A 17,316-nucleotide genomic window follows, 5' to 3' on the forward strand; every position below is an offset into this window, starting at 1 on the left:
TCGGGGCGTTCGTGTTGCCGGCCGTGACTGTGGGCATGATCGAGGCGTCCACGACACGGACCCCGGACACGCCACGTACCCTGCCACGGACAGATGGCCTCTCCAGTTAGTGAGTGATTCAAGGACATACATCACGGACAAGAGCGGGTTGGGGGAGGGGGATGGTCTAAAGAGTAATTGCATGTACCCTTTCAAGGACAAGTGGAGTCTAGAATTGATAATGCAAGGCTAGATATACCCCGCCCACGGACCAGTGTGGTCTGTGAATTGATGATACACAAGGGTCACGGACCCCTCTGTGGACAAAGGGTTTAGATCAACCCACTTACCCAGCCACTGATAAGGGAATCTAAAGTAATCGTACAAGGCGGTAATCATAAAACTCAGTCATGGACAATGTAAAATAACCGTTACAAGGCAGTTTCCAGCTTCCAACTTTCTCCAGTTCTGGAAGATGGAACGCCCCAGACCCTGCCGTCCCTTCTCACCTCAGTGCATGATCAACCACCCCGAGAGGGTCAGAGTTCGGAGCCATTTTAAAGTACCGGTTTGGGGGCGAAAACGCCTTGGTGGCCTTAAAAGTGTACCCTTTTAAAGGGCCGTAGGGGCGGGTAAACCCTACCCTTGCCTTCCACCCTGGGAAAGCTCCGGGAAATACCCTATCGTCTGAAAAGGCGACCCTTTTCCGTGACCTCTGCTTGAAAATTTAGTTGGAAATTTTAGCGTCGTGCTAAATTGGAAAATTGTTCCAAATTTTCCTCCTCTTGAAAGTCGTTTTTCCGTCCCACCTGTTGGCCCCCGGGCTAAAGAACCTTTCTTTCTGTGGAACCTTGTTTCCAAAAAAGACCCGGCGAAATTGACCTTTTTCCCAAATGCCCCAAAACGCCAGTTTGATACCTGGGGAAAAATAATTTTTTAAAGCCAAAGGGGTGGAAAAACGCCTTTTTGCCTTTTTCTTGTGTCCCTTGGTAAAAATAAACCCCTTAAAAGTTAAATTGTTAAATGAGGGTAAAAATTTAAATTTTCCAAAGAATAAAGGGTGTAAAAATTTTCCCTTTGCAAAAAATAAACCTTGAAATGTCGTACCATTGTTCCAAAGTACCGTACCGTCGTGCTGAAATGTCGTACCATTGTTCCAAAGTACCGTACCGTCGTGCTGAAATGTCGTACTATTGAGCTAAAGTACCGTACCGTCGTGCTGAAATGTCGTACCATTGTTCCAAAGTACCGTACCGTCGTGCTGAAATGTCGTACCATTGTTCCAAAGTACCGTACCGTCGTGCTGAAATGTCGTACCATTGTTCCAAAGTACCGTACCGTCGTGCTGAAATGTCGTACCATTGTTCCAAAGTACCGTACCGTCGTGCTGAAATGTCGTACCATTGTTCCAAAGTACCGTACCGTCGTGCTGAAATGTCGTACCGTTGTGCTAAAGTACCGTAGCGTCGTGCTGAAATGTCGTACTATTGAGCTAAAGTACCGTACCGTCGTGCTGAAATGTCGTACCATTGTTCCAAAGTACCGTACCGTCGTGCTGAAATGTCGTACCATTGTTCCAAAGTACCGTACCGTCGTGCTGAAATGTCGTACCGTTGTGCTAAAGTACCGTAGCGTCGTGCTGAAATGTCGTACCATTGTTCCAAAGTACCGTACCGTCGTGCTGAAATGTCGTACCGTTGTGCTAAAGTACCGTAGCGTCGTGCTGAAATGTCGTACCGTTGTGCTAAAGTACCGTAGCGTCGTGCTGAAATGTCGTACCGTTGTGCTAAAGTACCGTAGCGTCGTGCTGAAATGTCGTACCGTTGTGCTAAAGTACCGTAGCGTCGTGCTGAAATGTCGTACCATTGTTCCAAAGTACCGTACCGTCGTGCTGAAATGTCGTACCGTTGTGCTAAAGTACCGTAGCGTCGTGCTGAAATGTCGTACCGTTGTGCTAAAGTACCGTAGCGTCGTGCTGAAATGTCGTACCGTTGTGCTAAAGTACCGTAGCGTCGTGCTGAAATGTCGTACCGTTGTGCTAAAGTACCGTAGCGTCGTGCTGAAATGTCGTACCGTTGTGCTAAAGTACCGTAGCGTCGTGCTGAAATGTCGTACCGTTGTGCTAAAGTACCGTAGCGTCGTGCTGAAATGTCGTACCATTGTTCCAAAGTACCGTACCGTCGTGCTGAAATGTCGTACCATTGTTCCAAAGTACCGTACCGTCGTGCTGAAATGTCGTACCATTGTTCCAAAGTACCGTACCGTCGTGCTGAAATGTCGTACCGTTGTGCTAAAGTACCGTAGCGTCGTGCTGAAATGTCGTACCATTGTTCCAAAGTACCGTACCGTCGTGCTGAAATGTCGTACCATTGTTCCAAAGTACCGTACCGTCGTGCTGAAATGTCGTACCGTTGTGCTAAAGTACCGTAGCGTCGTGCTGAAATGTCGTACCATTGTTCCAAAGTACCGTACCGTCGTGCTGAAATGTCGTACCATTGTTCCAAAGTACCGTACCGTCGTGCTGAAATGTCGTACCATTGTTCCAAAGTACCGTACCGTCGTGCTGAAATGTCGTACCATTGTTCCAAAGTACCGTACCGTCGTGCTGAAATGTCGTACCATTGTTCCAAAGTACCGTACCGTCGTGCTGAAATGTCGTACCATTGTTCCAAAGTACCGTACCGTCGTGCTGAAATGTCGTACCATTGTTCCAAAGTACCGTACCGTCGTGCTGAAATGTCGTACCATTGTTCCAAAGTACCGTACCGTCGTGCTGAAATGTCGTACCATTGTTCCAAAGTACCGTACCGTCGTGCTGAAATGTCGTACCATTGTTCCAAAGTACCGTACCGTCGTGCTGAAATGTCGTACCATTGTTCCAAAGTACCGTACCGTCGTGCTGAAATGTCGTACCGTTGTGCTAAAGTACCGTAGCGTCGTGCTGAAATGTCGTACCGTTGTGCTAAAGTACCGTAGCGTCGTGCTGAAATGTCGTACCGTTGTGCTAAAGTACCGTAGCGTCGTGCTGAAATGTCGTACCGTTGTGCTAAAGTACCGTAGCGTCGTGCTGAAATGTCGTACCGTTGTGCTAAAGTACCGTAGCGTCGTGCTGAAATGTCGTACCATTGTTCCAAAGTACCGTACCGTCGTGCTGAAATGTCGTACCGTTGTGCTAAAGTACCGTAGCGTCGTGCTGAAATGTCGTACCATTGTTCCAAAGTACCGTACCGTCGTGCTGAAATGTCGTACCATTGTTCCAAAGTACCGTACCGTCGTGCTGAAATGTCGTACCATTGTTCCAAAGTACCGTACCGTCGTGCTGAAATGTCGTACCATTGTTCCAAAGTACCGTACCGTCGTGCTGAAATGTCGTACCGTTGTGCTAAAGTACCGTAGCGTCGTGCTGAAATGTCGTACCATTGTTCCAAAGTACCGTACCGTCGTGCTGAAATGTCGTACCATTGTTCCAAAGTACCGTACCGTCGTGCTGAAATGTCGTACCGTTGTGCTAAAGTACCGTAGCGTCGTGCTGAAATGTCGTACCGTTGTGCTAAAGTACCGTAGCGTCGTGCTGAAATGTCGTACCGTTGTGCTAAAGTACCGTAGCGTCGTGCTGAAATGTCGTACCATTGTTCCAAAGTACCGTACCGTCGTGCTGAAATGTCGTACCATTGTTCCAAAGTACCGTACCGTCGTGCTGAAATGTCGTACCGTTGTGCTAAAGTACCGTAGCGTCGTGCTGAAATGTCGTACCGTTGTGCTAAAGTACCGTAGCGTCGTGCTGAAATGTCGTACCGTTGTGCTAAAGTACCGTAGCGTCGTGCTGAAATGTCGTACCATTGTTCCAAAGTACCGTACCGTCGTGCTGAAATGTCGTACCGTTGTGCTAAAGTACCGTAGCGTCGTGCTGAAATGTCGTACCATTGTTCCAAAGTACCGTACCGTCGTGCTGAAATGTCGTACCGTTGTGCTAAAGTACCGTAGCGTCGTGCTGAAATGTCGTACCATTGTTCCAAAGTACCGTACCGTCGTGCTGAAATGTCGTACCATTGTTCCAAAGTACCGTACCGTCGTGCTGAAATGTCGTACCATTGTTCCAAAGTACCGTACCGTCGTGCTGAAATGTCGTACCATTGTTCCAAAGTACCGTACCGTCGTGCTGAAATGTCGTACCATTGTTCCAAAGTACCGTACCGTCGTGCTGAAATGTCGTACCATTGTTCCGAAGTACCGTACCGTCGTGCTGAAATGTCGTACCGTTGTGCTAAAGTACCGTAGCGTCGTGCTGAAATGTCGTACCGTTGTGCTAAAGTACCGTAGCGTCGTGCTGAAATGTCGTACCATTGTTCCAAAGTACCGTACCGTCGTGCTGAAATGTCGTACCATTGTTCCAAAGTACCGTACCGTCGTGCTGAAATGTCGTACCATTGTTCCAAAGTACCGTACCGTCGTGCTGAAATGTCGTACCATTGTTCCAAAGTACCGTACCGTCGTGCTGAAATGTCGTACTATTGAGCTAAAGTACCGTACCGTCGTGCTGAAATGTCGTACCATTGTTCCGAAGTACCGTACCGTCGTGCTGAAATGTCGTACCGTTGTGCTAAGTACCGTAGCGTCGTGCTGAAATGTCGTACCGTTGTGCTAAAGTACCGTAGCGTCGTGCTGAAATGTCGTACCGTTGTGCTAAAGTACCGTAGCGTCGTGCTGAAATGTCGTACCCTTGTGCTAAAGTATCGCACCTGTGTGGCTATGTAGCAGTGGATGAGGACGTTGGCGACAGTGCAGACTGACCTTCCTGTCGACCCCGAAGGCGCGGGGCGTGAAGAGTCCTTTGTCCAGCGCCCAGGTGACCGGGAAGAGGAATATCTGCGCGTCCGTCCACTGCGGGTCGCCCTCCTGCGAGATCTTGACCCAGGCGCTCACGGACTCCGGCGGCGTCGACAGAGGTCCTGACAGATACCGTGGGATGAGTCGTTATGTCAGTGTCGTTTACCGGCCTAGGCACAGAGGCCATGGCCCCCTGAAGCAGCCATTTGTTTCTGAAATTCTTGAAGCAAGGCACACACACACACACACACACACACACACACACACACACGTTATTATTCTCGTAGCCATTTGGTTGTAAGCAATCATCGTTGATTACTGTTATTGTTATTTCCACAAACGGGTAACTGATAAGTGGTAGTGGGACATGTCGTCAAAAATGAAGTTTAAGACGTGTAACTTAAAAAAAATTCTTTGAATATAGTTTGCCCTCAAATAAGGATTCGTTTTCTGTGATCATTAGTAGAGAATGGTTCACAGGGATAACTCAAAAATAGCCTTTTTTCCTCATAATAAACGTGGCCCTCAGAGGTAAAACAGAATTTATTTTTCATCTGGTCACCCCTATTAGAGAATGAATCACAGAGGGTAATGCCAGGAGTATTCCTGACCCATGAAGATCATTGTGATTACTGAGGTTGCGTTAATTCTCATAGAGCATTATGATTAATCATTGGAGAGTCTGTTCCTTTTAAGGGATCCTTGAATACCCGTCGGGGCTCGTAACTTATTAGGGTATCGAATGCTACTGGATCATTTTATCCCTCCCAGGGGAATCCTGAATACTACTGGGAACTGCATTATTCCCAGGGGATTAATAGATGACTGACCTTGTCTGTTGGTGAGGTACTGCTTGAAGGAGCTTGGGGTGATTCTCTCGAGCAAGCTCGGGGTGGAGCCTTTATTGATCGTCCAGCTCAGTCCGTACACCCCAATATGGTCCTGTAGGTTCTGGCCGACCCCGGGCACGTCCGCCACCACCCGTATCTACGGTGAATACAAAAATAACCTCGCACTCGGCAGCTTACGTTAGTTAGGCCACTAACCTATTTATCACACCGTTCCTCTGTATACTCTATGGGAGCTGAACAGCAACCTGGGCTTATTTGTAGCCTTCTGTTAATTATGTAATTAGGGCGGAGGCAAAGTTAAATGGCCTAGTATATATATATATATATATATATATATATATATATATATATATATATATATATATATATATATGTGTGTGTGTGTGTGTGTGTGTGTGTGTGTGTGTGTGTGTGATTAACATGACTGATTGTTTTGGGGTGGAATGTAGCCTTAGGTTCAGGCTCAACCCCCCCCCCCCCCCCAGTAACCTTACCTAACCCTAACCCAACCCGCTACTATTATACCTCACCCTAAACCCCCCCCCCCCCACCCCGCTTAAACCATACCACCAACCTCTATATAAACCCCATTCTTATATAAACCCCATACCCTTCAACTCACCTTGTTCTGCTGAAGATGTTGCCTGGGTCCGACACCAGACAGCATGAGGAGTTTGGGGGAGGCCACAACGCCGGCGGACACGATCACCTCCCTCAGGGACGCCACACTCACCACCTGCAGGGAGACGCAGGACTTACTACCCACCCTCCCTCATCCTTTCCAGAACACGTCGGTCATGTTTTCCGGGTGGGTGCTTGTTATCTAAAGGGAACACTTTACTGTGAATATTGTAAGAAGTGGTGGGGCAGGTGTTTAAGACGCCCTCTTCTTAAATGCGTTCGCATTGGAAATGATAACGATTTACGACATATTTACGACTCACGATTTGCGAATGGGCGTCGAGGATTCGAATCCAGTCTTAGCCTACTAGCCCATTTCACGCTTTAGGGCTGGGTTCGAATCCCTGACGCCCAGACTTTTTTTTTTCTTTTCATACTATTTGCCATTTCCCGCGTCAACGAGGATAGCGTTAAGAACAGAGGACTGGGTCTTTGAGGGAATATCCTCACCTGGCCCCCTTCTCTGTTCCTTCTTTTGGAAAATCAAAAAAAAAAAAAACGAGAGGGAGGATTTCCAGCCCCCCGCTCCCTCCCCTTTTAGTCGCCTTCTATGAAAGTGCATGTTCATATGCACTGTATTCGTATATATATATATATATATATATATATATATATATATATATATATATATATATATATATATATATATATATATATATATATATTCCAGTTTATCTATAAACATACCTTTCCATTGTCTTCAATCTTGACGCCCACAGCTCTTTTTGTGTCGTCGAACAATATCTGAAAATAATAACAGGAGCATCAGTACGAGAGTGTTCAACTGACATTCCAATTCTGACACAGTTTGCAATCGGGATCAGGAAGGAACTTCTACTGGCTGATAGTACGTTGTCACGATTGTGTTCATTGGGTACGGCTTCGAAGGTGGGTTGACCCGGAGGATTCTACATGTAAGAGAGAGAGAGAGAGAGAGAGAGAGAGAGAGAGAGAGAGAGAGAGAGAGAGAGAGAGAGTCTGTGGGGGTCTCACCTGTAGGACGGTGGCACTGTCGAGGACGTGGAGGTTGGGTCTGGAAGACGCTGGCTTCAGGTAACACTCAGCTGTGGAGCACCTGACCCCGTCCCGGATGGTGTAGCTTGTGGCTGTGAACCCTGTGTTGTGGAGGAACAACACGACACAACATTGAGACTTTTGGCATTACCATAACTCTCTCTCTCTCTCTCTCTCTCTCTCTCTCTCTCTCTCTCTCTCTCTCTCTCTCTCTCTCTCTCTCTCTCGAAGTTCATGTGTCGTGGGTACGCAAGATTTTCGTAACCCAGCGGGTCTGGTTTGCTTACCTATCTGCTGTGGCCCGTTGCTGTCCAGGACTGGGTATCCCATCTCGAGCCCTCCCTGCAGGAAGGCCCGGGTCAGGGGGCCCGCAACGCCCGGGGTCACAGCCAGGGGCCCTCCTCTTCCATGGTACGCCTCTGGCGGACATGACAAACGTCGACAGTTAGGAAGGTCGTGGACGAAAAGAGCGTGAGACGGACGAAGAGGAGGAGGTGGGCCAAGTACAGAGGGAAGGGGGTGGGGGAAGAAGAAATATTATTGGAAGGTGGAGGTTTGTGGACGAAACAAATGCTGGAGGACATGGCAGTACATGGGAAAGACAGATGACACAAGACCTGATGGTCTATGACCAGGTTATCTGCTGGAGGACATGGCAGTACATGGGAAAGACAGATGACACAAGACCTGATGGTCTATGACCAGGTTATCTGCTGGAGGACATGGCAGTACATGGGAAGGGCAGATAACACAAGACCTGATGGTCTGTGACCAGGTTATCTGCTGGAGGACATGGCAGTACATGGGAAGGACAGATAACACAAGACCTGATGGTCTATGACCAGGTTATCTACTGGAGGACATGACAGTACATGGGAAGGACAGATAACACACAAGACCTGATGGTCTATGACCAGGTTATCTACTGGAGGACATGGCAGTACATGGGAGGGACAGATAACAGAACATTACCACAGTGAACAACAGCACGTGAGAATGAATGGGTCACCTGTCTCTCCCAGGCTATGGCCGCGGTAATCCTCAGACTTGACGAAGTACGGGAGCACGGAGAGGTAGTCCCAGCCGGGGTTCCCTAGGGCCTGCCAGTGGTCGTAGTCCCTCCTGTTCCCCCTGGAGTAGATCATGCCGTTGATGGCGGCCGTTCCCCCCAGGACGCGCCCCAGCTGCAGCACCCCCGTCTTCAGGAATGGAAGAAATATGGGTTGACGAACTCCTTTAATGGTGTACACCAAGACAGCAATGAACAGTACTGAAGCCTTTATAAACACCTTTGTTTATTGCCCCAGTTACCTGATCAACGTAGTTCTTGAGGGCGTTCTTCTGCGGGACATAAGTATAGTCCCAGTCGAGGCTGTAGTGGCTGAGGGCGGAGGCGGCCAGACTGATGCCTGGTACATACGTCTCTGGAGGAGGCTTGGGCCCAGCCTCAACCAGCAACACACGCCACCCGCCCACCTCAGACAGCCGGGAGGCCACCACACAACCAGCAGTTCCGCCACCCACTGCAAGCGTGACAAAGTAATGCGTTACCTTTTCGATGGGGGGGGGGGATCGGGGAAAATACCAGCATTATCATTTGTACACATCCTGTCTCCAGTTGTCGTCGCCTGTATGACATAACTAAGCTGCACATACCGCTCATGGGATTACTAAACACTGCATCGTATGCGCGTCGCCCCCCATACATCACATTTTACCCGTTCTTTTAGTGTATTTTTGTCAGTCTCTCTTCACTCATCCTCTCAGTACACCCAGACGATTTTCAGCATATCCGGGTCTACCCTTTCAATCAAGACTTGGCTCACTACACCACCTCTCTGATAATGTCGTTTCACACGAGAACAGTCCATTTCACGGCAGATATCGTCTTCAACATTCATCCTTTTGTTCTTTGCTCTCCAGGCTCATGATTCAAATATGCACAACAACACGGGTTACTTTTATACCTTCTGCACCCATGCATTGTCGCCAGCGTCCGTTAATGTATGCCGCTAGGGTGTTGTCAACTTACCAACGATGAAGTCATACTGAGGTGCAAGAGGTCCGCTCGGTTCATACTGAGGGAATTCGGCCTTATTGAGCAGCAAGCGCAGAACCGGTACGATCAGTCCGGCCGTTAGCGCGGCAACGGACGAGGCTACTACACCGTTGCCAGACACGGGCATGACGGTCCGTTTGATTGGCGGGTCACAGGGAGTTCCACGAAGGCGATAATACTGTCAAAGAGTAAGGGTTGGCTAAGTAGGCGTGAGTGCGAGTAGAAAGGGAGGAGAGTGGGTGATTTCAGCCTCCATATCTGTCTAATGTGTCTCTGTACAGGTGTGGTGAGGACTGATAAACACAATGGTGTAAAAGATGGAGGGGCAAGTCGACAGTCTTGTTGCTGATGAGGGAGGGGAAGGTGAGTGTTGACTTGTGAGGGAAGCCAGACGATGTTTACAGATAAGGACACGGCCCTGGTGGAGGTTGATGTTTGGGAGTAATATAAGGGGTTGAGAAGCCGATCTTACCTCGCCACACCAGGGAACGGAGCGTAGCGAAGCCGATCTTACCTCACGGGAACGTAGCTAGCGTCCTCTCAAAGTCTCGTCCAGACCTCTACTGCCACTCCACCGCCAGCCCAAGCAACGTATCACACACTCCATTTCTTTTTTTATTTTTTCCTATCTCCTGACCTTTCCGGGTACATATCGGGTGTGCACCAGGACGTAGTGTTTTGTATGAACACATCCCTTGAAGACATAGTTTTGTATGTACACATCCTTATAAGATATGTTATATCCTCATACTTTTTTTTTGATAGAGGGCATTTTTTGGGGGCTTTTGTTTTTGTTAGCTGAGACGGCACGGGCAACTGAGGCCCTAACCAAGGCCATGTCATAATTGTTCTCTCTCTCTCTCTCTGTATATATATATATATATATATATATATATATATATATATATATATATATATATATATATATATATATATATCCTAGCTTGAGCCAGGTACCCATTATATCAACCAACCTCTAGGGGTGGATGAACAGCTAGGTTGACTGGGGACCTACTGCAGCAACCAGGAATCGAACCTCTGCGCTCCACCATCATAGATTATACGAAAGAGACCAGGAATATATACATATATAGGAGTGAAAGCATTTGAGGAAAAAAGCAGTTTGAGATGATTAGGTGACAGGTGAATGACTAATATTTCTGTCTTAGTGAAGTCAGTAATAACAAACATGACGATCAGGTATGGAATACAGGAAATCCAAATAGAATTCACTTACAGTCGTCTTTAGATGCTGAGATGGCTGAAAATCCCGTATCACTTGTGAGGTTAGCACGTTTTTGCATGCAAAGTTCTTGCGTCCAGTGTCCCTCATAAAAAACACTTCCGTGCATCTTAAGCCGAGTCATGTTTACCCCTCCCAGTGTGGTTATATTTGCGTACGGTAATTGTACATGTATTTAAGGTAAGGTAAAGTGCCAGACCCAGCTGTGGAGTGTAGAAGACCTCCCAAACCATCGTAAGGTGAAGTGCCAAACCCAGCTGTGGGGTGTAGAAGACCTCCCAAACCATCGTAAGGCAAAGTGCCAAACCCAGCTGTGGGGTGTAGAAGACCTCCCAAACCATCGTAAGGTAAAGTGCCACACCCAGCTGTGGGGTGTAGAAGACCTCCCAAACAATCGTAAGGTAAGGTGCCACACCCAACTGTGTGAGTAGAAGACCTGCCATACCGTCATAAGGTGAGGTAAGGTGCCAGACCCTGCTGTTGGGGTAGAAGACCTCCCAAACCATCTTAGGTAAGGTGCCAAACCCAGCTGTAGGGGTAGAAGACCTCTCAAACCATTTCAAGGTAAGGTGCCAGACCCAGCTGTGGGGGTAGAAGACCTCCCAAACCAATGTAAGGTAAGGTGCCACACCCAGCTGTGGGGGTAGAAGACCTCCCATACCGTCATAAGGTGAGGTAAGGTACCAGAACCTGCTGTGGGGGTAGAAGACCTCCCAAACCATCTTAGGTAAGGTAAGGTGCCAAACCCAGTTGTAGGGGTAGATCTCTCAAACCATTTTATGGTAAGGTGCCAGACCCAGCTGTGGGGGTAGAAGACCTCCCAAACCATTGTAGGGTAAGGTGCCAGAAGACCTCCCATACCACCATAAGGTGAGGTAAGGTGCCAGACCCAACTGTGGGGGTTTAAGACCTCCCAAACTATCTTAGGTAAGGTAAGGTGCCAGACCCAGCTGGGGGGTAGAAGACCTCCCAGACCATTTTAAGGTAAAGTGCCAGACCCAGTTGTGGGGTTAGAAGACCTACCAAACCATCGTAAGGTAAGGTGCCAGACCCAGCTCTGGGAATAGAAGACCTTGCAAACCATCGTAAGGTAAGGTGCCAGACCCAGCTGTGGGGGTAGAAGACCTCCCAAACCATTTTAAGGTAAAGTGCCAGACAGCTGTGGAGGTAGACCTCTCAAACCATCGTAAGGTAAGGTGCCAGACCCAGCTGTGAGGGTAGAGGACCTCCCAAACTATCGTAAGGTAAGGTGCCAGACCCAGCTGTAGGGGTAGAAGACCTCCCAAATCATTTTAAGATAATGTGCCTGTGCACTGTATGACAAGAGAAAGTTCAAATATATGAAGCCCCCACGACTGTAAAAGCACCCTTCCCATCCTGCACACATGATTTTGTATTCCCTAGCCTGAGATAGATACCCATTTTATCGAACAATCCTTTGGGGTGGCTGAACAGCTGGGTTGACTGTGGACCAACTGCCGCAAGCAGGATTCAAACCTATGCGCTCGACCTTTGGAGGCCTGTGAATGCACCATGGTCAGGAATGCTAACCACTTTTCATGTTATTCGTAGATCATCTAACCAGTACATGGTTAGTATACATTGGGTTGCTACTTTGAGCTACCCGGGTGATGTTATGAGAAGGGCAGGGCCCAGGCGTGATGACTGATGGTTGGGTACAGGCCCTACCCATGACATTAGCCAGGACGGCCAGCGCAGCATCCTTTCCTTGTGATCTGCCATTTGGTTCCATGTCTGCTCTCAGACGCCGCTTGTGACTGCTTCATACAATGGATTTTTATATAAATCTTCTCTTTTTGATAATACTATACATATATATATTTATACCTGTTTGTCCACAGGGAAATGATCACGATAAGTTTCCAAGTGCACTTTCATGTAATGATCACATCATCAGGGAATACACAAGGAAGAAATATAACAGTCAGTTATGTAGCTGTGCTGCTATTTGGTAAGTATTTTTTTCTTGTATCTCCCCTGATGTGATCATTACACGAAAGCGCACTTGGGACTTACTGTGTTTCATTTCCCCATGGACAAATAGGACTATACTTGATCACGTGCTCAGTCGTGATCTTTTCCAATATATACATATTTATGTATAATAGCAGTCTTTTCAGTGAATTTTGTATATTACATAATTCTGTTTTAGAATAGAACAGCATTTCAAGGAAAATAAGACCAGTTTTGCATGTGCTTTAATGCAGAAATATTTACATCATGCAAAAAACATCTGGATCTTTCCTGGAAACAGAAGGATATATACCTGACAGAATTATAATGAGGCCAAAGGAAAGTTTAAAGAAAAGTGATATGATATTCCTAGGTTGGAAACCAAAAATGGCTATTAGCAAATTGTAATTGGTTTCAAAATACCAACACATAATAGCTTAATGTCTCAATTATTTTCATTTGAGGAAGACCAGTTCTCAAACTCATATGTATAATATAGGATAATAATCTAGTGTCACAATTGTATCATGTGGTATGTTTTATCAAAACTTGCTTTGTACATGGAGTCGATAAGATGTGCAGATTTTTCATACTGGGTACAATAATATGGCCATTATGGATATTTACAGCTTCAGTATTATTTCTAAAGGTAGACTTTGTTATATAACACAGTAATGCTAGACTAAGTATTCACAAACTAAAGTGTCATGTAGTGAGTTCCAGTGAAGAGTTCGACATAGTTGGGTCTCCTTGGGTGTGGCTGACTACATGGGCTTGTTAGGAGCTCTCCTCCTGTAGCAGTGATGGGTTCCTTTCGATGGTACTCAACAAGGTCACCTGTAAAGTGTTTGAAAGCTAACCTTAATGAATTATCATAAGAACAAGTTGCAATAATGAATTTCATTTTTACATTAGTATGACGAACATTTTGCCCAGTGATGCGTAAATATGCGACCCATCATTAGAAAACTTGTTCCCCAAAATGGACTATATCTTGAACATTTTCAGTTTCTACATCTGAGTTGTCACACTCACTCTTGTATCAAATCAGAAGAGCATTCTTCAAATACTGCTAAGATCAGTGAAAAGCTTTTGTAGCTGGATGCTGCAGAAAGACTGATAATTGGGAATACTTATTTTAAAAAATGAGAACATATGTAAGTAAGTATATGGAAGTGAGCGGGGATGCTGTAAAATGGTTATCACTGGATTATGTACTAAATGATAGGCATGCAAAGGATATGAATAAGCTGCGAGGACAGCTGATAGGGTGTATGATAGGGAAAAAAAAGGATTTTAACTTGACAAGAAAATGTAATTTCACTCAGCAGTTTTTTATGTTATCACCGACTCCCTGCTACTGCACATTAGCCTTCTGGTGTCCCCATTACTGCTGTCATTTATTCAGTTTATTTCTGGTGTTTTTCTCAGAGTAAACCTGAATTTATAGAATATTTGTCTAAACAACTTTTGGAGATATTTATAGTCTTAGCACTCACTTCATCTAACATTAACTCGTTCCAGTGCTCAGCACGCTTATAGAAAAAGAAGTTTTTTCTTATCTGCACATCTTTCAGCTTTGACTTTTATTCCATTTTCCCTTGTAACTGAAGTTTCTTGTATTTCAAAAAGAGGCTCATGATTTATTTTATTGAACTTTTTTGGAATTTTGATAACTTGGATGAAGTCACCATGAAGTGTACGTTTTTAAAGGGAGAAGAAATCCAATCATTGTAGCCTCTCTTCATATGCCAGATTTCTAAGGGATGGGATAAATTTTATCATGCGTCTTTGTACTTACTCCAATTTTGCCTCATCTTTTTTATAGTTTGGGGACCAAAACTGGACTGCATATGCAAGGTGTAGCCTTACTTGAGCATTGTTTCTGTTGTCTTGTACTTTATGTTCCTCGCAATGAAACCTAACATTTGAAACCTAACACCTGAGACTCCGATAGAGATTTGTTGAATATTTTTGTTATGGGGTTGATATGCTGTCTCCTGACCTCCTTTAAAAATCTTAGAGCCAAGTTATCTATGCCGTTGGATTTTTAGGAATTAATTGGTCCAGGTATTTAAGTACTTAAGAGCTTTTTATTTCTTTAACCGTTCAACTTTTCTACATCAGGTCCTTGAAAAATTTTCATTGGTTGCAGTATTCAAGGTGTTTCTTCATTTGTAAATATGGAATTAAAAGAATAGTATAGTATGGTAGCTATTTCCTCAACACCCTGTCTGAATGTAGGCTTTCACCCTAGCTTCATGTATCACAATTACGGTGTTACTACTGTAATCCTGTCATCAATAACAATTAAGTACTTTTGATAAAATACCATTTTGCACTTCTTTCTAGGAATGGTCATGAGGGGCTTTCAGTGTATTTGATTTAACCTTGTCAAGAATTACTTTAAATAGAGAAAAACTAGAATTGATTTTACTATAAACAAACAATTTACTGCCAATTAACTTACTGAGAGTTTCGTGTGATGCCTGGTGTGAACCAAAGAATGTATATTTTCCCGCTGTGACATCAATTAGGTAGTGTCTACAGCGGTCAGCAGCCTTATAGGATATGGCATATCCCCAGATGCGCTCACTCACTCGTACCAGGAAGCTTCCTATAACCACCCCAGCTAGTACTTCTTCTGCCTCTGTTCTGCTGATAATACCTGTTCGGGGAAGTTAAAGATTTAAAACAATGTAATGGAATTTGCTTTAGGTCACATACACTGAAAGCTTTCCATGTCCAGTAACATATACAATGGAAACTAGATACACAAGACAATATAAGACACTCGAACATCTCCCATTATAATGTAAACAGCCGTAATATCCAGTGGTATGTGCAGTATGTCAATTTTATTATTATTAACTCAGGGCCTATTTCTATGAAAGAGTCCATGAGTTAACCAGGACGTTTTCTAAAGGCTGATCTAATTTCAGCAGCATGGATATGGATACTCTTGTGGAGTGAGAATTCCATAAAGCTCAACCCCCAGTACTGTGAAGGATTTAATCAGAAAAACAAAATGTCCACTTCACTGTGATATTTAAGAATTGACATAGAAAAATTACATACACTGGCGAGCAAGCACCATGCAGTAACAAAAAGCCTCACGTAATCTTCCTGTGAATGTTTCTCACATGAAATTATGGAAGAGATGTGTAGAGCCCTCCTGAGGCAAGTGAACTTAGGAAGGGAGGCATAGAGCCCTCATGAAGCAGATGAACTTGGGGGGAGAGGCGTAGAGCCCTCATGAATCAGATGAACTTAGGCTTAAATTCTCTCAAATGATAATTAGATGCTTCAAGATCTTCAGTGTAAGATCCGTCTTTCAGAAGTTTCATATAAGATAAAAAATGCATTTTTTATCAAGCTCAGTCTTCTCAAAAAGACCTGTCCTGGGCAACCCCATCTCACCATGGAGAAAACTCAAGATTTCATAAAGCGAGTCATACCATGGAACCAGGGAGCGATGTGCATGCGGGAAGGGTCCAGACCAGCTCCTCGAGGAAGTTCCTCCTCACGGAACCATGCCACAATTGATGCACGGGAGGGAGGTTTGGGTGGCCGTAATCTCTGTCGTACACACCCGCTGACATGCCCATTCTTGCTTACAGTGGTGGTGGTGCTGCTACCACTGCTGATTTTACTTTGGTTGTTGTTACTGATACTGTTGGGGAGGGAATAATTGGAAATCAGTCTACATATATCTTACATGGGTAGATCAAGTGCATGCAGCCTCTATGTTCACTTCACACACACACACACACACACACACACACACACACACACACACACACACACCCTAAATCCCAAGTCTTATAAGCTGATATATGAAACATGAACCTCTTACTCTTCCACACACAAGAAAAAGACAACATATGTTCATCAAGCTACATAGCTACATACTCTTGTGATACATATGCTCATCAAGCTACATAACTACGTACTCTTCTGATACATATGTTCATCAAGCAACATAGTCATATACTCTTCTGATATGTTCATCAAGCTTCATAGCCACATGCTCTCCTGATACATATGTTCATCAAGCTCCATAGCCACATACTCTTCTGATACATATGTTCATCACGCTACATAGCCACAAACTCCTTTGATACATATGTTCATCATTCTACGTAGCCACATACTCTTCTGATACATATGTTCATCAAGCTACATAGCCACATACTCGTCTGATACAGTCTTGATGTTGCCATTAATATCGCCTCCATTCCCAGTGTGGCCATTAATCCCATTCTTGAGCAGAGTAATATGAGTCAGACCATTCAGGTTTCTGTTGATGGCATGAGTTGGAGTAGTGTGGTGTGAGGCCCGACGATGTTCTTCACGTGCTCTGCGGGCTATCTCTCTAATGCGCCTTTCTGCTTCTTTTGCTTTGCGTTCTGTTGGAAAATTTGAGCACGGCAATATATATCTGATGTAAGCAGTGCACTAATAATGAGCTCAATTATATTTACTCTGTAGGCATGTTAATGGAGATAACTGTAACACTTTCTATGCCAAATGGCTAATTTAAATTTTTGTGTTCCTCTGCAGGAAACAAATTTCTTTTATGGCCACAATATATATCTAAGATGATATTTTGATCTTATTTGATTTTTTATTTTCAAAAATTATAATGTAATTCAAAATTAACAAAAAACCCATTAACAACAACAGAC

At 45.1% G+C, this 17,316-nt stretch overlaps 2 protein-coding genes across 5 annotated transcripts in view; both read right to left on the bottom strand.

The window, feature by feature from the left end:
• Nucleotides 1-4,704: 4,704 nt before the first annotated feature.
• Nucleotides 4,705-9,538, bottom strand: LOC139764744 (glucose dehydrogenase [FAD, quinone]-like). The gene is made up of 9 exons (XM_071691609.1): nucleotides 9,385-9,538; nucleotides 8,664-8,875; nucleotides 8,362-8,551; nucleotides 7,640-7,771; nucleotides 7,332-7,453; nucleotides 7,026-7,082; nucleotides 6,280-6,393; nucleotides 5,637-5,793; nucleotides 4,705-4,928 (listed from the first exon to the last, which is right to left on the bottom strand). The coding sequence occupies exons 1-9, from the start codon at nucleotides 9,536-9,538 to the stop codon at nucleotides 4,705-4,707; spliced, it is 1,362 nt and encodes a 453-aa protein (XP_071547710.1).
• A 3,610-nt stretch (nucleotides 9,539-13,148) lies between these two features.
• Nucleotides 13,149-17,316, bottom strand: part of LOC139764819 (uncharacterized) — a 90,894-nt gene continuing 86,726 nt past the window's right edge. For all 4 annotated transcript variants that reach the window (XM_071691786.1, XM_071691789.1, XM_071691787.1 and 1 more), the window contains 4 exons: nucleotides 16,824-17,037; nucleotides 16,087-16,301; nucleotides 15,099-15,296; nucleotides 13,149-13,465 (listed from right to left, as the gene is read on the bottom strand). In XM_071691786.1, the coding sequence (XP_071547887.1) occupies nucleotides 13,326-13,465; nucleotides 15,099-15,296; nucleotides 16,087-16,301; nucleotides 16,824-17,037 (767 nt within the window). In that variant the 3' untranslated portion in view covers nucleotides 13,149-13,325. The remainder of the gene's footprint in view (nucleotides 13,466-15,098; nucleotides 15,297-16,086; nucleotides 16,302-16,823; nucleotides 17,038-17,316) is intronic.

The sequence above is a fragment of the Panulirus ornatus genome, chromosome 51 (assembly GCF_036320965.1).
Source record: "Panulirus ornatus isolate Po-2019 chromosome 51, ASM3632096v1, whole genome shotgun sequence".
Taxonomy (NCBI): domain Eukaryota; kingdom Metazoa; phylum Arthropoda; class Malacostraca; order Decapoda; family Palinuridae; genus Panulirus; species Panulirus ornatus.

Bases quoted from the DNA above. Each gene is read 5' to 3' on its own strand.
- LOC139764744 (XM_071691609.1), bottom strand. From the start codon at position 9,538: ATGCCCGTGTCTGGCAACGGTGTAGTAGCCTCGTCCGTTGCCGCGCTA. The intron at 7,083-7,331 runs GTGAGACCCCCA...TATTATTTTCAG, and splicing joins ACAGTGCCACCGTCCTACAG to ATATTGTTCGACGACACAAA. The intron at 6,394-7,025 runs GTATGTTTATAG...GTCTCCCTGCAG, and splicing joins AGATTGAAGACAATGGAAAG to GTGGTGAGTGTGGCGTCCCT.